General features: G+C 55.7%; 6 protein-coding genes across 6 annotated transcripts in view; 1 reads left to right on the top strand and 5 right to left on the bottom strand.

The window, feature by feature from the left end:
• Positions 1 to 698: 698 nt before the first annotated feature.
• Positions 699 to 2,964, bottom strand: MONBRDRAFT_25809 (uncharacterized protein; the record flags this gene model as incomplete). Its single annotated transcript, XM_001746069.1, has 8 exons — positions 699 to 911; positions 996 to 1,068; positions 1,173 to 1,240; positions 1,378 to 1,733; positions 1,877 to 2,013; positions 2,127 to 2,225; positions 2,360 to 2,696; positions 2,832 to 2,964. The coding sequence occupies 8 exons, from the start codon at positions 2,962 to 2,964 to the stop codon at positions 699 to 701; spliced, it is 1,416 nt and encodes a 471-aa protein (XP_001746121.1).
• Positions 2,965 to 3,778: 814 nt separating this feature from the next.
• Positions 3,779 to 5,515, top strand: MONBRDRAFT_25808 (uncharacterized protein; the record flags this gene model as incomplete). The annotated part of the gene is made up of 10 exons (XM_001746209.1): positions 3,779 to 3,926; positions 3,968 to 4,038; positions 4,074 to 4,149; positions 4,269 to 4,450; positions 4,534 to 4,631; positions 4,673 to 4,727; positions 4,848 to 4,916; positions 5,015 to 5,095; positions 5,184 to 5,240; positions 5,348 to 5,515. 10 exons carry the CDS (start codon positions 3,779 to 3,781, stop codon positions 5,513 to 5,515), a joined length of 1,005 nt encoding a protein of 334 aa, XP_001746261.1.
• A 644-nt stretch (positions 5,516 to 6,159) lies between these two features.
• Positions 6,160 to 7,093, bottom strand: MONBRDRAFT_37243 (uncharacterized protein; the record flags this gene model as incomplete). The annotated part of the gene is made up of 3 exons (XM_001746068.1): positions 7,075 to 7,093; positions 6,795 to 6,861; positions 6,160 to 6,638 (listed from the first exon to the last, which is right to left on the bottom strand). Coding segments are annotated over exons 1-3 (549 nt in total), but the record flags the coding sequence as incomplete, so codon positions are not given.
• Positions 7,094 to 7,256: 163 nt separating this feature from the next.
• On the bottom strand, positions 7,257 to 9,199 carry MONBRDRAFT_37242 (uncharacterized protein; the record flags this gene model as incomplete). Its single annotated transcript, XM_001746067.1, has 7 exons — positions 9,040 to 9,199; positions 8,868 to 8,960; positions 8,692 to 8,764; positions 8,493 to 8,601; positions 8,200 to 8,363; positions 7,946 to 8,085; positions 7,257 to 7,816 (listed from the first exon to the last, which is right to left on the bottom strand). Exons 1-7 carry the CDS (start codon positions 9,158 to 9,160, stop codon positions 7,257 to 7,259), a joined length of 1,260 nt encoding a protein of 419 aa, XP_001746119.1. The 5' UTR covers positions 9,161 to 9,199.
• A 198-nt stretch (positions 9,200 to 9,397) lies between these two features.
• Positions 9,398 to 12,908, bottom strand: MONBRDRAFT_32587 (uncharacterized protein). Its single transcript, XM_001746066.1, has 5 exons — positions 11,552 to 12,908; positions 11,397 to 11,453; positions 11,198 to 11,278; positions 10,932 to 11,092; positions 9,398 to 10,803 (listed from the first exon to the last, which is right to left on the bottom strand). Exons 1-5 carry the CDS (start codon positions 12,731 to 12,733, stop codon positions 9,450 to 9,452), a joined length of 2,835 nt encoding a protein of 944 aa, XP_001746118.1. The 5' UTR covers positions 12,734 to 12,908; the 3' UTR covers positions 9,398 to 9,449.
• A 395-nt stretch (positions 12,909 to 13,303) lies between these two features.
• The window catches only part of MONBRDRAFT_32586 (uncharacterized protein), a gene marked incomplete at its 3' end in the record, with an annotated part of 7,068 nt that continues 805 nt past the window's right edge, over positions 13,304 to 19,566 (bottom strand). Inside the window, exons 3-21 of the mRNA XM_001746065.1 lie at positions 19,470 to 19,538; positions 19,189 to 19,288; positions 18,996 to 19,072; positions 18,482 to 18,571; positions 18,191 to 18,312; positions 16,263 to 18,096; positions 16,014 to 16,111; positions 15,859 to 15,940; positions 15,494 to 15,576; positions 15,184 to 15,337; positions 14,903 to 15,108; positions 14,701 to 14,797; positions 14,441 to 14,595; positions 14,198 to 14,306; positions 14,034 to 14,108; positions 13,810 to 13,938; positions 13,624 to 13,688; positions 13,498 to 13,543; positions 13,304 to 13,429 (exon numbers count right to left, since the gene is read on the bottom strand). Of these exons, the coding sequence (XP_001746117.1) occupies positions 13,304 to 13,429; positions 13,498 to 13,543; positions 13,624 to 13,688; positions 13,810 to 13,938; positions 14,034 to 14,108; positions 14,198 to 14,306; positions 14,441 to 14,595; positions 14,701 to 14,797; positions 14,903 to 15,108; positions 15,184 to 15,337; positions 15,494 to 15,576; positions 15,859 to 15,940; positions 16,014 to 16,111; positions 16,263 to 18,096; positions 18,191 to 18,312; positions 18,482 to 18,571; positions 18,996 to 19,072; positions 19,189 to 19,288; positions 19,470 to 19,538 (3,717 nt within the window). The remainder of the gene's footprint in view (positions 13,430 to 13,497; positions 13,544 to 13,623; positions 13,689 to 13,809; positions 13,939 to 14,033; positions 14,109 to 14,197; positions 14,307 to 14,440; positions 14,596 to 14,700; positions 14,798 to 14,902; positions 15,109 to 15,183; positions 15,338 to 15,493; positions 15,577 to 15,858; positions 15,941 to 16,013; positions 16,112 to 16,262; positions 18,097 to 18,190; positions 18,313 to 18,481; positions 18,572 to 18,995; positions 19,073 to 19,188; positions 19,289 to 19,469; positions 19,539 to 19,566) is intronic.

The raw sequence follows: 19,566 nt of genomic DNA, 5'->3' as shown, positions 1-19,566 counted from the left end.
AGCTGTAAGCACATACTGTTTTTGGTTGCATGATCGGAAGGTGACACTCCTGAAGTACAGTTGCTCGGATGGCTGTTGTATCTCAAATCGAGACGCTCTACTTCTCTAGGGTCTGTGAGCAGCTGCGGCCCGGCTCAACGGCCGGCTCGCGTGCCAGCTCGGTATCGGCCACCCCTACGCTTACCAAAGCCAGCCAACCGGGAGATGCCAAAATTTCCTTACACCAAACCGACACACGGACCACCGGTATGTAGACTAGCTCGAGCTCTTCGAACGCATGCATGATATGCATTAGTGCCCTGGTTGCATGTGCCGTCAATCTGAGCCTCCATCAGGCCACTCGAAACCTTCTTTGCCCAAAGTCTGACCCTTTGCGCTTTTGCTTCCATTCGTGTTTCCGCGGACTTGTAGGTCCAGGAGCCAAGAGTGACTGTGCATGTTAAATTCAGTGTCCCTCGCCCCCTTACCAATGCCATTCTGTGTATTTCAACTTTGGCGGCTCTGCTTTGCACAAGATGGGCAGTGCAATCATCGGTTACCGCCTCAAGCCATGTGGCATGAGGCAGCCGGCTGTGTTAGCACGTTGAGCGTGCAAGATCGTTTACATAATCAATTCATTGGCAATCCTTGACCCAGGTGCCAAAGCGCTCTCCAAGCACTCTTGATGACGAGGACCAGAATTAGGAAGGTGTGCGTGGCTATGACGAGCGAGTGAGCGTGAACTCATCCAAGACCTCGGCGTGATTGTAGCCACTGAGAAGGCGGAAGTTGAGATATGTGCTGTTCACCATGAGAACGCCAGCCGCCACCCGGTCGGTCGCAAAGACTTCTGTATGCAGTGAAGACATGCGAAAGGTGGCAGGGTCGGGGGCACCCACGTCGTGCATCTCCTCGCAACCAGTTCCACCAGCCTGGAATCGAAACACGGCAAGAAGAATGAAAGACGGCAGTGAGAAAGGCCGGCACTACCCTGTTGGCGGGAAGAAAGAACGTACCACGACGAGGACGGTGCCGTTGAGATTGTGGTAGCTGGAACCATTCAAGTTGCCGGGCATGGATCGAGAGTAGCTAGACCGCCGAATCGCAAAAGGCCCGACGCTGTGAGGGCAATGTGGACAAGGCAAAGAAGGAAAAGAGCAAATTGAAAATTGATAGGGCAGCAAATGCGATACCTATGGGTGTGTCCGGCAACATAAACGTCCACCTCGTATCGCTCAAAAAGCTCCTGCACGCCATTAGCCTACATTGGCAACCGGCAAGTTAGAAACGGACAGAGCGAGTCAAGAGACGCCTACATACACGCACATACGCACATACACACGCTGCCAAACCATGCATGTAACAGAAAACGGGAGAGGCGGAGCCACTCTAGCTTACAGCAATGTCAGGAAAGGGACGGTGGCCTCCAGCAATGATCCAGGGGCGTTGAGCGCGGTTGGCATGAGCGGCCGCAAGTTCCTGCTCAAGCCAGGCAAGGTAGGTGCCGTCGGGAGCAAAGTGGCCAGCCGGCATGAAGGGATCGTGCGAGTCGCCGGTGTTCTCCTCGCCAGCCCCCGGAAAGTCTGTCTCTGTGTTGAGAGAAATAAAGTGGACAGGCCCGTAATTCCAGCTGTACCACATGTTCAGCACACCCTTGCTGTCTTCGGAAGGCATGTGCCAACGAGTGTTGTATGCGGAGAAATTGCGCAAAGCGTTTCCAATCTTGGTGTCAGCCACGCACGCTGGCGAATGGCCTACGAAGGCGACGAAGAACAATTAAGGAAGAAGAAGGGTTGGAGTGGAGGAAGGCAAGGGGAACGCCATGGAGGCGGTGGAGCAGCATTGATGAAAGGACATGGACGAAGCCGACTCCGCGCGTTCAGAATACAGGACATACATTCGCTTTCATGATTGCCCACTGAGACCATGTAAGGCATGGTGGCAGTCAAATTCTGAATCCAGTTCATGTAGCCATTGTAGGCGGACTCGTAGCCGAATTTGAGAGGAGCGTGAGAGAACGCATCATCAGCATAGCTATGGCATGTGAAGTTGGTGCATGACCCGAAGGATGTGAGAGGGATGGAGACGAGGACGGAAGAAAGGGCACGAGGCCATGCCCAGCAGTTCATCCTGGCCCAAGAACCCACCCAATATCGCCGAGATGCCAAATGAAATCGATGGCTTTGGTATCCTTGAGGCTTTCGAGCAGGGTGCGCACGGGAACGGCCGACCAGTTTTTCTGCAGGCTGTGGTCACGCGGAGGGGTGCGGGAAGCGACCGAACCAAGCAAGCAGGAGGTTGATGAACAGGGCCAGGCAAGAAGATTCGCTTGCTCACCGGGTGCACTGCAGCATGAACATGGTATTTAAAGCGTGCTTACCCGCCGGTGGCGACAACCATGGGACGCTCAGCACTGCCGAGATAGCCCATGTCACCAAAGAGGGCGAAGGAGACGGGCACATCCGAAGTGGCGGGTGCGGAGCGAAAGACGAAGGTATCGCTCCAGCCATCGGTTTGATCGCCAACCTGATACATGTACTCGGTAGCGGGCTGAAGGTTAAGGACGCGAACAACGTGGTGAAAACCGTGGCCGTCCAGGTAGCTTTGAGGGGCCGTGGTGGCTGAGGCTTGTGAGGTGAGCGAGCCCGAGGCGAGGGTGCCGTAGCGCACGATGCTGGTCGACGTGACGTTGGCCGTGTACCAGGTCACCGAAACACCTGGTTCACATTGATACCATCAGAAACGCCAGACGCATGGGGATGAGAGGCAAGGAGGGGCGCATGTTTACGGTGCCATTAAGCGTAATGGGTTGATGCGGGGTCGAAACGCCGATGCACTGCAGGTCAGCCAACCTGTGGGGTAGCCATTGGCGTCTTGGCCGGCAAACGCAATGTGGACCTGCTCGGGCTGAGCGCAGGTCGTTGTGAGCAAGCAGGCGGCTACTGCAAGGACCGTGAGGGCCAGGTGATGCGAAGGCGCCATCATTTTGGCAAGTGCCGTCGAGCCAACTGGCCAGCAGAAGGGATGGGGCTATGACGCAACCCCGTCAAGGGATGAAAGTGGAAAGTAAAAGGGCTGTCAAACTGCGATCCAAGGCGAACAGGACGTGCCGTGAGAAGCAGTGTAAATGACAAGCATCGACCGAGCTCAATCCCCACCACCCCCATGGGCCACACTGCTGCACCAGAGGTCAAAGCCGCCGAACGAAATGGCGGGCAGCCAACAGGAAAAATGGCCCGTGCCACACATTTTGACAAGGGCCCTTGACCAAGCCGCCGCCCCACCCCCCACCCCCCAGCAGCGCCCAATGCAATCCCCAAAACCCGCCTTGCCCAAGACCACCACATCGCTGCTTGCAACACACACACACACACACCGCTCCCCCTCCCTTCCCTCCTCTCGTCGTGTCGCATCATCGCATCGCATCGCACCTACCAGCAGCACCTGGAACCTGAAAAACTGTTTCACACACTCACACACACACACACACACACACACAGGAAGATGATGCAAACCACAACACCCTCCAGATTAGATTAGACGATGGACCCTTTGTTTGGAGGGGGTGGTGTGATGTGCTCAAGTAAAATACTTCGTGGCTGTTTTGTCATACAAAACGAACACACACGTTGAAGGCATCTTGCACCGCCACGAATCTCTCTCTGTTTCATCAAACCAATTCATTCTCTCTCTCTCTCTCTCTCTCTCTCTCTCTCTCTCTCTCTCTCTCCTCTCTCTCTCTCTCTTTTTTTTTTCGTTTCAAAGTGGAGCGGGTCCTGCCTGATTCAACCTGAGGAAGATGGCTCATCAACTGGCGTTGGTGCCTCGTCGTGTGCTGGCTGGCACGACACTGGCATCTCCATTGCAGCTGCAGACGCCCGCCGTTTTCACGCTCTGCGCGCGGCACATGTCCTTTTATGGGCGCAAGAAAAAGTCCATGCAAAATGGTTTGTGTGCTCGTTCTTGAGGGCTCGAGTTGGGTTTTTAGGTTGCACACACTGTTGCGTGCCTCCCAAAAGCGCCTGGACCCATGCCGAGCGTCGCCGAGGCCTGATGTTCGTACGTGTTTGATTGCAGCTATGGCACATGTACAGCAATCCAAGGGCCAAAAGGCCATGATGGAGAAGGAGGGCAAGGAGATGATGAGTGCGCTCCGACAGAGCAACCTGGGTTGGTATCTTCACAACGACGCACCGATACCCAGACCCTCCCCAGCGATTCGTAAAACAGGTGTCTAGACTTGCCTAAACCCGTCACATTGTCTCACCTGGACGCCGTGTGTGCTGCAGGTCAGATTCATGACGTGTGGGTACCCGTACCGGCCGAGTTTAGTGCCCCGCTGCTTTCGGCTGAGGGTTTGCGCCAACGTTGGGAGCATCTCAAGAAGCGAGTCTACAGCACCTACAGCGCTGGCATGCTGCGACGAAACGAGAAGGATTGGCAACCCATCCCTTTTGCCCAGGATGCTCAGGTGCGCGCGGATTCCTGCCGTTAACTTGAGGCTCGGGCGCCCGCCCAAACTCATGCAAACACGCCCCCAACAACCATTTTCAGGACAAATACATTGCCATCGCCAAGAGCTTTGCCTCGTATGTCGTGATTAAGCTCGGCGTTGTGCCCCTCCTTAACCCCTTTGCTTTGCCATTTAGCATGTCTTTAGCACTCACCGCCGCCTTTTTTCCATGCCCTGAAGGAGCAACCCGTCCAAGCAGACCCTGCGCACCCTGGCGACGGATGACTGTGCTCTTGTGCGTCCCTTGTATTGGCCGATGGAACCCCCATCTGACCCATCTAGAAAGCCAGATTGAAACCATTTAGAAAGTGTGCTCTCTCATGCTTCTGCCGTGCTTTTGTCATGACCTCCGCAGCGCTTGCGCTCAGAGTTTGCTTCCAAGCCACACACATGGAAGCTGCTTGAAGTTGTCGAGCGTCCTCAGGTCAGAACCCTCGTGCCTCAAGCCCAAAGAGCTTAATTCCAGCATTTACCCAATGACATACTCACACTGCTGAGTGCCCCATCTTTGCCATGGTACAGGTGGTCTTTGTCAATCTTATTCCCGTCAACTCCAAGGAGAACCTATACGCACAGATTACTGTCAAGCTCCATCTCAAGACGGTGAGGCTCTTGCACCCTACGCCTTGCGGCTTGGCTGGACCATTGCTTCAAATTCCTCTAAGTTTATCCATCTCTGTCGAGGATACAGGAACTCAAATACCACAAGGCCTCGCAGCCCGTCATCAACGATATCCCAGAATACATTGTACGTGTGCGCAACCTTGGCCGATGCCCTGCTGCTACCAGCCTGGTAGCAGAGAGCTATTGAAAACAGAGCACCCCTTTCCAACTCATGGCTTGGGTCGATATCAGGTCTTGGAACGTCACATCGTCGACAGCCGCAGCCAATGGAAGATTGCGGGCAACATCATGCCCATGTTTCGCTTGCCCGTGGAGGAGCAACAGCGCTTGCGCGCGCAGATCAAAGCCCGTGACGAAGCCCTGGCGCGCCAGGCCAAGGAAGCTCGCAAGGCCAAGTAATTTTGCAAATATGTAAAACAAACAAAGTGTTGGGACCTGACTCCACCGGAAGTTATAGGCCTACACTTAAAATTCAGATCCGACCCAGCAGAGTAGGTTGTCAAACATGCTGTCTGTCTGATGAGCTCATTAAATTTTGCAGTCGACAATTCGTCACCCTGCTAGAGTTTCCCAATGAGTCCAGAGCTGAGAGAAGGAAAGTAAAGGTGGCGTGTCGCAGAGTAACAGGTCAAGGGGGTCCATCAATTGTCGAGAAAATGAGGATACCCGAAAAAAAGTGGGCAGGTCTGAGAAATGGGCAAAATTTCCCGCTCCCATGTAGTTTTGAGCGGTAGTTCACGAATGAAAAAACCACATGGTACCTGCACAAGGAGTCCATAGGCTACCTGTGCCTCACTGCGCGGAGTAGCAGAGAGCATGACATCATGACCATCACGACACAACACGAGTCCACTGCTTATGGCAGCGTCCATCCACAATGTAGATAAAGCGCAGACCAGCAAGCAGCACCACGCATCTCAAAAGTCAAGCCAAAAAGGCCAACTTAGAAGAGGCGCTGGGGAGGGCCCATGGAGGACTTGATGTGCAACGAGCGCACGTTCTGCCAGTGCTTCTTGAGCATGGAGACCAAGAAGTTGACAGACTGGCCAATGTTGCGGATGAGCTCCTCCTGATCCATGCCGACGTGGCCGACGGCAACGCCGAGGGTCAGCACCTTCTTCATCTGGAACTTGATGGTGCCGCGGATCTCGTTGACCTTGTCCTCAAGGGACTCGCCGTGCGAGACCGAGGTGGGGAACTTGCCAGCCTTGTTGAGACCGGGGCCAAGGATACGGGGGATCTGCTTGATCAGAGTGGAAGAAGCCAGGAAAGCATCGTACTTCTTGGCGAGCTTCTTGACGAGCTTCTTGTTCTTCTTCAGCTTCTTCAGAGCCTCGACGTCCATGAAGGGCAGGTTGGCGGCCTTGGCCTCATCGCAATGCGACTCGTCACCGAGAACGCACACGGTCAGGCGGGGGCGCGCGATGGCGGGCAGGCGGATGGAGCCGGAGAAACGCTTGTCCTTCGAGGGATCGTAGTTCTTCAGCATAATCTGAAGCTCAACGCTCTCGACGAAGTTGCGCTAAAACACCCAGCGAGAAGACGAAAACCCCTTGTGGTGAGCGCGCAGCTCGGTTTGGTTTTTTTGGCTTCGCCTCATCCATCGACTGATGGGAAGCCCTGGCTCGCAAGACGCGTAGCACTAATGACATCAAGCTGCCAACAAACGAAAACGCACCTTCTTCTCCTGAGAGTAGGAGAGAAGGGAGCTCACGGCCTCCTCGTACGTTTCGCGGGAAATCTTGCTACTCGCACACAAAGCAACCGGCGTCGGCCAAACTGGCGGTCAGCAAAACCTTGCACATGCAAACACGATGCCCCCGAGCCCATCTATCCCGTCTAAAAGGGCAGCCTGAATGCATCGCCACCCCCAGCACACTCAACCCGGCCACCGTCCAAGCTGTGTCGGACGGCGACGGCGACCTCGCAGCGCATATCACATGGCCTCGACATCATACCTCATCTTGACGGCCTGCCAGGGGACAAAAAAGTGCACCACGAGGGTTCAATTCACAAACAGTACTGCGATCATAGCGTGCTTTTGATCACACTTTGCCGCCTCGCTGGTCACTCGTGGTTTGTCAGATTAAATTTAATTATGCTGACGTTTATCAAAAAACTTGTTTGAACAGGAATGCGATTATTGCGCTTCTTGATGGGAGAGCAGCTTCTCGAGGACGATGGGACGGCCGTGGGCGTAGTTGGTCCCGTCGGCGTCGACAAGGCCTAGCTCGGTCACTAGCTCGGCAATGATGGGAGGCCGACGATCATCTGGTTCAGTGCCTGTTAAGCCGATCCAAGCACACACAACCCGGTGACTGGAAAACCGACGGCATACTTTAAAAAAAAAAAGTTTGATCGAACACTCGTACCGGTAGGGGGGTCCAGCTCGTCCCAGAAAACGCCTGGAAAATCGATGCAAACCATGTTGCAGCCATGCGAGGCCGTGCGTACGGCATGATGCACCAAAGATTTGACTGCTGCGTGGTCTAGCCCCTCGCAAAAGACGGCCACGACCATCTCCAACCCACTGCAGTTGCGCATGTGTGGCACGCGAGCCATAAGCAGCAGCACACTTGACCGGTGCTGTCTCGTGTGATGCGCGTGCACACATGCCCTGTGCCAATGCAATGCAACAACAAACCTGACGCGGGGACAAATAAAAGACATTGAAAAAGCTCGCAAGGTGCGGGCATCCGTCTGAAGCATAAACGCATAATTCATGCCTAGCACCACATCAACAGAGAGGAAGCGCATCTGAGGAACGCCGCCACCAATACACGGGGCGCTCAGGGCGTTGTGAGGGACGGAAACGACAGGAGACATTACCTTCATCTTCTTCGAGGCGCTCCAAGTTGACACGCAGAGCGCTGTGTGGCTCCCAGTTGTTGAGCAAGAGACCATGAGGGCACAATGCAGCCAGGCGATCGCCCGTCTCCAATAAAGCCCACAGCTCTGCACCGAAACAACTGTGTGGCAAGTAAACAGCTGAGAATCAAGGACGGCGCAAGCAGAAAATCACGCGTGCCGATGGACCGCGCGCCAACATTTGTGCACAAAGCAGCTTGATCGATGGTACCAACCGCGTGATCGGGAGCTGTGGCTGGGCGTGGGCTCGACGGTCAAAGGGGACCGGCAACGCCAGAGAGGCATAACCCAAGGCCGTCCGCAAGGAAAAGCCCAAACGCTGGTGCAGCTTGATGACGGGCTCGTGCCAATGTACAGTCGTGCATCGCACCCGTACCACCTATCGACCGATTCCACCATCCCCACGATCGTCACTGTGCCTGTGTGCTCAAGCGCTGCCGCTAATCCCACAGCACGGGCCTAGCCCAAGACGACGACCCAGAAGCCGCCCACCACGCATAAGACTCACCCCAGGCAAACTGTGCTCGGCGTAGGCCACGGCAAATTCCGTTAAGCTGCGTCCAATGCCGAGGCGTCGTGCTCGAGGGTGTGCTCGCAATGCTTGAACGACGGCCGTCCTGGCCCAAGATCAGCTCCGGCGTGAGCACACACAACTGCAACGACCGACTATTGAGCCCGCACAGGCCTGGAGGAATTTCGTCACTCACGTGCCATCGTCAAAAAGTCCAACAGCACAAAAGCCTACGATGCAGCGCACTCCGGGAAGACTCGAGGTCTGGTCTAAGAGAAGCACCAGCCACAACCGCACCGTGATGATTCGCCCAAGGGCGCACGCCTTTTCACAAAGGGCGCTGCTTTTGATATGATGGATAACGCAATCTACCGGATAGTGCCGAGCTGGGGGCCTCTGCCACAAAGCAGTGATGCTCATCGTGCTGCAGCCAACGGGTCAGCACATGGGGCAGGTAGTCGTGACCTAAGTGTTCGCACGCACGTGGATCGCATGAGCTCCCGTCCGACTCGCCGCTTGCACTTGCTCGGCCAGGGAATCATACCAGAATAGATGTTATCAGAGAGCTCCCCCAGAATCTCATCTCGATCTGCCAGTGTGGCCGGTCGCACTGCCGTTTCTGTGCCCTCCAAGCCCAAACCCTTCGTCTCCGCCGCCGCCGCCATCTCACGAGTGGAACTCGTCACAACCTTTTGTTGCTTTCCTCTTGCGCAATGTTGAAAGTGATTGGAAAAAAAGATGTAAAAAAAATTCAAAGTCCTTTGCCCTCACCCCAGTGGCCTTTGGCGCCTTCCTTGTCTTTCACTTGGCTCCAGGCTCTCACTTGGCTTTCGCCTCCCTCTCCCTTGTTCGAGATGGTAGACAGTCGGAATTCAGATGGCAACGATTTCAAAAAGATGATGCAGGCACAATACTTTATAATTTGATACAAACAGGCAACGACTGGCATGTCTGCTAGCTGGGCTGGGATGAGGGGGCACTGCTGCTACTGGCCATGTTCTGAAGCATCTGCTGCATCATGGCTGGATGCGGCATCGGCATGCCGCTTTGTGAAGTTTGAGGGAGGCCTTGTTGCTGTTGTTGTTGCTGCATAGCCATGAAAGCGTGAAGCTGGTTCGGCATCATAAATGGCATGCCTCCCATCATCCCAGGATGCATGACTGGTGCCGAGACTCCAGGCATGGACAGCCAACCGGGAAGCATCATTGAAGCTGCTGAGCCGGCGGGCATCGACACGGCGGGGCTTCCGCTCGCAGCAGTGCCGTTGTTAAGGCTGTTGGCCATCATCTGAAGAAAGGCCATCTGCTGGAGCTGTTGCTGTTGCTGTTGCTGCTGCTGCTGCTGCTGCTGCTGCTGTTGTTGTTGTTGTTGTTGTTGCTGCTGCTGCTGGTTTTCCGGTGGCTGCTCGTGTTGAGCTTGAACTTGTGCTTTGTCATCTTCGGGCGCCAAAGTGCTTCCTTCTGTGACTGGCGAAGCCTTGCTGCCCTTGGGCGCCTTTGATGCTTTCGTTGGCGCTTTGCTGGCCGACGCCTTGCTGGTAGCTGCCTTGCCGGTAGACGCTTTGGTCGTTGGGGCCTTGCTAGTCGACGCCTTGGTTGTGGGGGCCTTGGTAGATGAAGCTTTGCTCGCCGGTGCCTTGCTGCCCGAGGCTTTACTAGCAGGCTCATGTGCAGTGTCAGTAGCGTTGGCATTTTGAACCGGGTTTGATGGCGTCGGGTCTGCAGGCGGAATTTTGACTTTGGGTGGCCCCCGTGACCTGGCCGACGGCGCATCTGCATTGCTGCTTCGAGCCACGGCGGCCGCTGCTTTGCTGCGTTTCAGAGCTGGCTCACCATCGTCAGTCTCGGTCCCTTGTTTTGGTGAGCGGGGCACTCTGCTCTGCCGTGCTGGTGAACCACGCCCACTTGCCAGCGGCCGGCCCTCAACACCACCAGCGGTCCGCTCGGGACCTTTGCCAGCTGCACGCTTCCCGTTCTTGTTTGGTGCAGTCGACGCGTCCGTAGTCGCCGCAGAGGCCACGGAACTGGGTCTTGCTTCATTCCTGGAAGACGGCCCCGGCGCCGCACTAAATGATCCCGCCTGTGGGTTGATCGGACCTCCGCCGGGGGCGGCGGCCACAGGAGCTGCAGGATTGGCGCTTGGTGCGCTTGAGGGGGCTGGCGCTGCTTGAGTTGATGTTGTGCTGTTCCGAACATCTGAATGGCAACTTCGAATAAAGTCGGCAAGTGCACGATGGTTGGGCGAGGCGTCGCAAAAAGCGCTGCCTAGTGACCGCATCTCCATCCACAATCGCATATACTCTGTTTGTCTGCAAGGCAGATGATCCCAACGATCAGAGGGTGAGGCCCCTTGTCGCACACGGGGCAAAATCACAGAACTCGACATTTTATCAAAAGCTGTCACACTTGGTGGCGATGGGTGGAACAACAGCCGTACCGTTCACTTGCGCTAAGTCCGGGCAAGTGGTGAGAAGAATTGGCGCCGAGCGCCTTGACAAACTTGTTCACGCTCCGTTTCGCAGCCTCCAAGCGCTCATCCGTGAGATGACGACTATAGACCGCCTCCAATAGTGCATCGGCATAACGACGAAGCTTGGTCTACATATAATCCCACGAGCCAATGTGCAGACCCTCGTGTTAGGCGCCTTGGTCATTGGTCGTTTGAGAAGAGAGAATAAGAATGTATGAGAAAGACTCTCATACCTCACGCTGAGCAAAGAGCCCGTTGTCACGAAAAGCGGGGGGAAAATACAAGGTATGATGGGCGATGCAATCGCGCGCGCGCTGGAGGACAGAAGGTGAGAGGGGTGCAACAGATGTGTGAGCGGCTGCGTCCTCGCCAGGATTTGATACAGCAGCGAGTCTTCAAAGACAGTGTCAGCACAAAGCAAGGCACACAGACCTGAACGCTGGTGTCATCGGCTTGGAGGGTAGCTTCTTTAATCAGCTGTCCAGCTGCCTACACCAGCAGTCGACGGCAGCGCAAAAAATGAGCGGCTTAAGGGATCATACATCAGACGGCAAACACCAAAGATGATCAAGAACCGGAAAACCAACCTGCAGCCGTAGCTTGGCATCAGACGAGCACCACTCAGCGGCGTTTTTAAAACAACCGGGCGGCGGCGGCATGAGCTCATAACAGTAGAGGCACAACTCGCCATCTCCAACCACGCTGAGTGAGAAGAATTCGGACCCCCGTCGCTGCAAAAACAGGCCTCGACCACGACTTTTGCACTTGCGCATGGCTGAATCTAGCTCACGGCTGGCCTTGGACGGTCCGCATACGGCCAGCCGTAAAACACGGGTCAAGCGGATGTTTTCCGTACTGACATCAGAGATCACCTGGAGAGGCTCGTCGCGCAGCAGCTGCTCGAGTGGGCCTACGGGCGTGCATACGGCTCGTGGCGTACGCGGTCCGGGCCCGGCCACCAAACAATGAGCCAGATCATCTGTATCCTCGCCACTGGCATCGACGTGGTCTGCTGGCGCCGACGTTTTCAAGCGAATGGCCACATGCTCACAGTCACAATAGGCATATACGGCCCGCATGGCTTGCTCGGCCGCGGCCAGACCTGCGACGGCCACACACAGTACGCGTGCCTTTGTGTCTGAGGCTAAAGGCAGGACTTTGGAATCACTGCCCGGATGGAGAAGAACCACAGTCGTATGGTGCAAGCTCTTTTCCGAGCCAGCGTTCTGTTCTTCAAGTTTGGCCCACACATTGCGAACAACGTCCACGACCGCTGCCGGTTGGTCCAGGGCTTCAGTCACGGGAACGACCACCAGCCAGCGCAGCAAAGGCCTGGTTTGACTCGGCATCACGTCTCGGGATTCGCCAAGGTCCCTCTGATAGTGCTGCACAGCAGCTTCGAGCTGAGCTTGAAGGTCAATTTGAGGTGCGGAAGGTGGAAAGACCAGATCTTCTTCGGAGGTGCGGACCAGGGCGGCCAGCGCCGTGTTACCAGCTTGCAGGGGCACCGGCACGGTCGTCGCATCCTTGGCGCTAGGTGCAGTCACCATGCAGCGCACACCGTCGGGCTTGAGCGTCTGCAGGGTCTGCAGTAGCGAAACAGTGTACTCAATGGCCAAATGGCGCAGCGTCTTGTTGGCCTTGAGTGCAGGATGGCCATCCGAGGCTGTGATTTGACATTTTTGGATTCGAACATGACATTCGTTGGAACTCACAAGTGTCACGAGCAAATCCGTTGACGCAACCTTTGCACAAAAGTTCGCGTCCATGGTGGACTGTCCCCACCACGCCCGTTATTACCACCTGCCAAGCGCTGCCGGTAGCTCGAGGACCACGCACTAAAACCCCGCCCTGCACACGGCTCCAAGACCTGCAGTCGCCCGGTCTATCCAGTGAGAATTTTAAATGCTGGTGTCAACAACCGTGCGCTCCCATTCCAAACTTTGAACCATAAAGAGCACTCCTGTTGTCGCAACGCAAACACCAAACCGCACACTCGCCGCCTTCAGCGCAACCACCAGCACACCGCCAAACAGCCCTCCAGCAGGTATCAGAGATGAAAGAAAGTTGAAAAATGGAAAAAAAAAATTACCAAAGATGAACAAAATCAAACTCAAAGGCATTTAATTAACATCCGGAAGGTGCAGAAGGTCATGTCGCATCCCCTAAGAGCGCTACTTTTTTCCGAGTCAACGCCACGACGGTTCTGTAAGGTAGTCAGTGCGTGTCCATTCTTTCGGATGAATTTGGTAAGAAAAGACCAACAATGGAAGACGCAAGGACGAGCTCAGCTCGCCTGGCTCACATGCGTTAGCGAACTGATAGCGCGTGAAGCTCGCTCACGAGATGCAAACGCTGTTGCTCGAGGCGCTCGACTCGGCGGGCCAACGCTTCGCTCTGCAAACACAAACACATGACCGCTGCGGCGTAAGACTGCTGGGTGCCAACTGAATTCCGTAAAAGGCCTACCCGGAAAGGAACAAACCAGGGCCGCGGGCACGAACACAGATATGGAGACCCAAAGTCGACTCACCGTGTCCTTGGCAGTTGCCAATTCCTCCCGCAAACTTTCCACGGTCCTGTGTGAATAGTGACGTGATCGACCCCATCAGCTTGTGCCACAACTACCCTGGGAAAAAAATAGAGTTGTAAACGGTACCGTGCTGCGCCGCGCTGCTCCTCAGCAAGGGTAAGCTCTGCCAACTCCACGCGACGTTGCATTTCCTGTAAGCCCTCACATTCCAACGATCATTGCCACACCAGGCCTCGATATGAATGTGCAAACTTCGACGTTGACACGGGTGGCAACGACGCAGATGCGGCCATCAGGTGCTCAATATTCTACCTGAAGCATGGTATCTTGCCGACGGTTGGCTACAGAAGCGGATTGCAACGACGCCTGCAGCTCCTGATTCTCCATCATCAACCGCATTCCGTCGTTCCTGCTGACACAGCCTTGAACGGCGGCCTCAAGCTATAGTTGGTACAATTCACCCATGAACGGCAGAAAACATCATACACCACATCGGCAGATGGTACAGCCTCCAGCACGAGTGTTGCAGTTGATACCTGAGCAACGTTCTCAAGCAGGCGCGCGCGCTCCGCCAAGCATTGCGCCAACTCTGCTCGCGCCTCCTGAAGATTCTAGCTCGGGTCGCCGCCATGTGCTTTGTAAGACGATGCGGCCTCGGAAGGCTCGGGCTGGGGCCTGGGTTCAAAGCAGAATCCCAGACCTGGCGAACGTCGCTCAGCTGAAGCTCTGCCTGCTCACTCTGTTTAACAGCCGTCTGCAAGGCAGTCTGGCCCTCGGCTTTGACCTGAGTCACCTGCTCTTGACGTAGCCTGCCACATGAGCCGCAAATGGAGAAAATAAACGCAAAGAGTGGGTGGGCGGGAACATTGCAGAACCTCAATCAGGAAGAGCTCAGGGATAAGACCGTCACAATGCATCATCAAATGGATGACTGCAGCCGTACCTCTCGAGTGCTTTTAGCCAGTGGCCAGACACCTGCAAAGTCCGGCGGTAATACAACTGTCGGGTGACTGGCCGTTCGGTATCATTGCGCAAGCTACGAGCCAAACGACCTTGTCGCTCCAATCGCATGCATGCCACCACGGCCCATCCAGCTCGCTAACATGTGCCAGGCGTGGCAATAAACATCGCACATGGCGACAAGAGATGAGTCTCGCATATCCTGACAAACCATGGCCTCGGCGATGGCACAAACCAACACACCTGCCACCGAAGTCGTGCCCGCGAAAGAGTCAGGCCCAGCTGCTGGCGCGCGAGGGCCGTCCCAGCCAACAAGTGTTCCGCAAAAGCCAACACCACACTACCCCCCAGCCATGTGCAGTTCAATCCAGCATAAATGAGTGTTGGGAGGGCCAAGTAGAGCAGAGGCCTGGCACAGCTGGGCCGCGCGTGCCTCCTGACCTACCGCTTATAGTAACGCAGAGCCAGCTGCGGCTCACAAGCAGATATAACCTGATCGTTAGTCTGGCAAGCTACGTTCAAGGCTTGAGCATCGTGCCAATCGCATTGTGTAGCCTGTTCGCATCGCTGTGGAACAAATGTCGGTTGTGGTGTCTCGTGGAGTAGCCCCTTGGTCAGTTGAAGCTCAGCAGAAAGGCGTGCAAGCTCTTGCTGTCGTGGTCAGCGATAAACATCACGTGAGAACAACGACATGTTGGCCACCAATGGCAAGGCGACGTGACCGACCTCCTGCGCCGAAGCGTGGTGTTCCAGCTGAACCAGTGTATGCTCTCGCTCCACCACATGATTCTGGAGCGCTTGCCAGCTGTGACGAATAGCTTCCAGTAGCTGAGGATACACATCCCAGACATTGGGTCCCCAAGCCATGCCACTGACGTGTCTAGAACAAGAACCGGCGCAGTGTGAGGAAAGACGCCGCCTAGTGCGTGAGATCCCCTGCCATGTCTAGGCATGAACCCCTTCGGAATCAGCCCATATCACGCTGTGCACGGTCGCGCCAACCATACACTCATTGCCTAAGGTCGGGACGCCATACCGCAAGAGCTCATGTTGTAGGCTACACGCGTAGACCGTCTCGTCAATGGCCGTACAAAGAGTTTCGAGTCGGTCTTCGCGGTCCTGCACACAAATTTTGGTATGAATATCAAATGACCGGCAACTGGCGAGACACGTAGAAGCAAAGCAATGTGCGGCAAATGTGTGGTGGTCCAACGAGATACCAAATATAAAGCAAGGTAGTGTCAAACACAGCCCACTCGCCTTCAATTTTTCAGTCACGCCTCGTAGTTCTCCGGTAGCATTTTCTAATCGACTCTAAATTGGTTGCGCATTGTTGCAACGATCAGTGCGCGGTGCTGAACCAATCACGATTACCTCTCACATCGCAGCTTCAGTCAATACCTCCATGGCAGAGAGCTGAGACCGGGTGTCAGTAACTTCTTGTGCCGAGATGGTCAGACTGTGCTGCACTGCAACCTGTGACCTGATGATACAAACGTTATTGTCAGCAACACAGCAGAGTTGGCTGGTGATTCCAACAAGATGAGCCAGCTTACGAATTGATGATAGATCGCAGCTCCTCCTGCTCCTTCTCCTGTGCGAGAAGGGCGTCCTTGAGAGCGTTGACACGCTGCATCTGACGAGTATGTGCTTCCTGCTCCAATCAACCCACGTGAAAAAAAAAATGTGAGAACGCGTTTGCACCGAAATTTGAGGGTATGCCACCCAAAGAGGAAAGGCAAAATATCGAAATTGCTCCACCTGTGCGCGAACCCAGGCAGCCAGGAAGTATCACGCCTACTAACCTGGTGTTCCGCTTGCTGCTGTTGTGAGTGATGAGACTCGGTCTGTGCTTTGGTCCGTTCCTGCTGGACCATTGACTTGAGATCACGCAAAAGGCACTGATACCACTCGAGGCGGTCATCAAGCCTGTCACATTCAATGTTGGCCGAACTTTTGGACCCCTCTTCGAGGGCGCCGGGAGGCGACGAAGCTGTCGGCACTTGCAGCACGACGCAGGCTGTGTGCAATTGGCGCAGGCAGGCTTCGAATCCTCGTCGGTACTGGAGTTGATTGTTTTGAAGATGGGCGGCATGTGCCTGTAGCGCAGCTCGCTGCTCCTGAAACTGCTGTTGAACGCGCTGCAATTGCCCTCGAAGCTGCTCACTGCGGAGGTTGTCGCCATCATCCTCACCAGCCTGCACGGCACGCAGCGTGGCGATCTGCCGCGCCTGCGAGGCGCATTCTTCTTGTAACAAGCGCAGCTGGCGCCGGGATTCCTCGAGTTGATGTGTGAGTTGACCAACTTGGTTGCGTAATCGATGATTATCGTCTTCGAGCCGCCGCTGCGTTTCTTGGGCCTGAGCTTGATCGTGATTCTGGGTCGACAAACGGTCCGCATCAACTGCTGCACGGCGCTCCAGTTCAGCGACCAGTCGCTCCCGGTGGTCGGTAACTTGCTCGAGCTGTTCGGTGAGGCCCTCAACTTTCTGATGCAAGTCGTGCACCACAGCCACCGTCGCCACGTCATCGGCCTCGAGATCTGTCACACGAGCGTGCAAGCGAGCCTTGCTCGCCTCAGCCTCAGACAATTGCACCTGTAATACTTGCACCTGTTTTTGTAGATCGGCCAACGATGCCACGGCGGGTTGCGTGGCGGCAAGTTCGGCTCGCAGATTGGCAGTTAGCGCCAACAATTGACGCTCACGCTCCTTTGTACTGGCCAAATCAGCAAGCATGGCATTTTCTTGATGCTGACGCGATGCGACCTCGCTTCGCTGATCGGATACGTATGCCTCAAGCTGCTGCGCGAGGGCACGGTGCTCCGACTCGGTGGCCGTACGGACTTCCATCAGCTGAGCGGCCAGAGCCCGGTTGGCCTGAGCAAGTCGGTAACGCTCAGCCTCGCTCTCTTCCAGCCGGCGGCGCAAGCGAACCAAGTCACTCGTCAAGCCCACGCCCAGCCGCTGCATGCTCGGCGACACGCCGGACGGAGGGTGTGCTGGCGGAGGTTCTTTACTCCCCAAAATGGATGTAGGGATATGAAACGGCTCGGATGGCGCAAGGTTGTCATTGCCATCTTTGCTGGTGCTGCGATCGTGTTTATTTTTGCTCGGCTGTTGCCGGCCCCGGCGCTTGCTGCGCGGCTCCCGCGGGCCTGGCGTGCCAGATTTAGGTTCGGAGACGAGTTTGGGCGCGGGCTTGGGGGAAGTCGGATTGGGCAACTCGGCGACCTTTTCTTTCTCTGCCACTGGCGCAGGCTGGGAATCGCTCGCACGAGGTGGGCTGGGCAGTTGGGGCCGCTTGCTCAACTCTGGTGTGCCATCCGCTTTGGGCACATCCATGGGGAGTTTGGGAGAAAGTGGCGCATAGCCACGTTGGCGACATAGAGCCTCTGCGGCCTTGCGATCCAATCGCTGGACGGTGTTGCCCATTTTAAGGGGCCAAAACCAGCCTTCGCGCCCATCCAGGCGCAACAGGTGCTGTGGGCGTTCAGTTGATGCCCACACGAGGCGCACGGAGACGACGTGGCGGGCGACGCCTTTCGGGGTGCCATCCACTGGTAGAGCATGCCAGCCCACATGGCAAAGACTGGGATCCATGGTTTGTGACGCCCGGCGTTCGAGGTTGCGAAGGAACCTGTGCGTAGCCCCAAATGTGGTGAGCGTGGCTGAATCAGTTTTGGTATGAGAATGAAGCAGAGTGCGAGGGGCTGAGCACGATGCCAACGCACCGTTGCTGTGCGTTGTCCAGCCAGCTATTTGGGTCTGGATGCAATTCAAGGCCCTCGACGATGCCATCATCAGTGACACCAAAAAGTAGTTCTCCGTCATGATTTGCGTTGTAAAACGCAATCTAGGCGGGCATCCATCAAAGCACATGAGGGTCGCCCTGAGGGAAAACATGACGCGATGGGCCGGGGTGCAAGGCGGATGGGGGTTGCATTGCAATCGACACATCGGGAGTTGACCCGTCTGCGCTTCCGTGCGCGTGTACGCGCGTGCATGTGTCGCGATTCACTGACCATGTAGAGGACAGCCGTGTCAGCCGCCTGAAACGGCTGGGCCTGACTGCGCAACTTGAGCTCGAGCTGCTGTCCCTCATGCCGTTGTAACTTGTCACCGTAATGCAGCGGACCGCGCAGTGGACGAACCTCACCCATGCTGCCTTTGACGATAATACCCCTGCCCCGACTCCCCAACGAGCTCTACACCCGGACCTGAACCTGAGCCATGCTACCGGCCTCCATCAGCCACCACTCGTGCGCTCCTCGGCTCAAAAACTACTACATGTAGTAAACTTTTACGTGTGTGGATCTCTTGCGCTCTCTCTCTCTCGCGTATTTGTCAGCATGCCGTCGGCGTGGGGACGAGCATGACTGGTGCTCGACTGCTTGAAAAGAATGATCAACCTCACCATGTCGAGTAAATTCATCACGTCAACAACTTCAGGTTTCAAGGACACTCTTATCGAAAGGGGTAGGAGCCTTCGGGCTCATAGTAGCTGCCAGGGGAGCGGGTCATTTTGGAGAGGTGGACCTCTGCAATCTCACGCTTGCCAAAGTCAAACGACTTGCAGACATCCAGGAGAGCTGAGGCATCAAAGGTGACGCGCTCTAAGAGCACACAAAGCGGAGGCGCGCGTTGGTCGATCAGTGCTCTACAAGATGGAGGTGCTAGAAAACACACACAGAGGTCCCGCCTTTGACCCAAAGGCACACTGCAGACTCACTTTTGGCCCGCGAGGTCTTGCAGATCGTGCAATGAAGAAGTACACTGTCGGCGCCATGCTGCTGCTCGGCCAGCCCTGCCTCGACAAAGGCGCCAGCAATCTGTGCTCCGTTCAGCAAGTGGTAGCGGGGTAGCAAGAATACGCCATGAATTGTGGGAGATGCAAAATCCAAGGAAGGCATCGGGACGGCGATCCAGGCTGACATATCGTGGCCAAGGAAAGCCAGGAGCAAACAATGACACACGGTGGCGCTCGTCAGGAAGAATGAGTCATTGGCGTACCGTGTCAGCAATCTCCTGGAGTCCACAGGTGGCACTCTCGTTCCGAGGCACCGCATAGAGCACTTGTGCCTACAAGGATGTATACATGGACCAAGAC

This window comes from Monosiga brevicollis, genomic scaffold, assembly GCF_000002865.3.
Source record: "Monosiga brevicollis MX1 MONBRscaffold_11 genomic scaffold, whole genome shotgun sequence".
Classification (NCBI taxonomy): domain Eukaryota; class Choanoflagellata; order Craspedida; family Salpingoecidae; genus Monosiga; species Monosiga brevicollis.
The sequence above is the reverse complement of the archived record's forward strand: the minus strand, read 5'-3'. Positions and strand labels throughout refer to the sequence as shown.

Bases quoted from the DNA above. Each gene is read 5' to 3' on its own strand.
- MONBRDRAFT_32587 (XM_001746066.1), bottom strand. From the start codon at position 12,733: ATGGACGCGAACTTTTGTGCAAAGGTTGCGTCAACGGATTTGCTCGTG. The intron at 11,454-11,551 runs GTTGGTTTTCCG...CTGCTGGTGTAG, and splicing joins ATGCCAAGCTACGGCTGCAG to GCAGCTGGACAGCTGATTAA. The intron at 11,279-11,396 runs GTCTGTGTGCCT...TCTGTCCTCCAG, and splicing joins CCGATGACACCAGCGTTCAG to CGCGCGCGCGATTGCATCGC.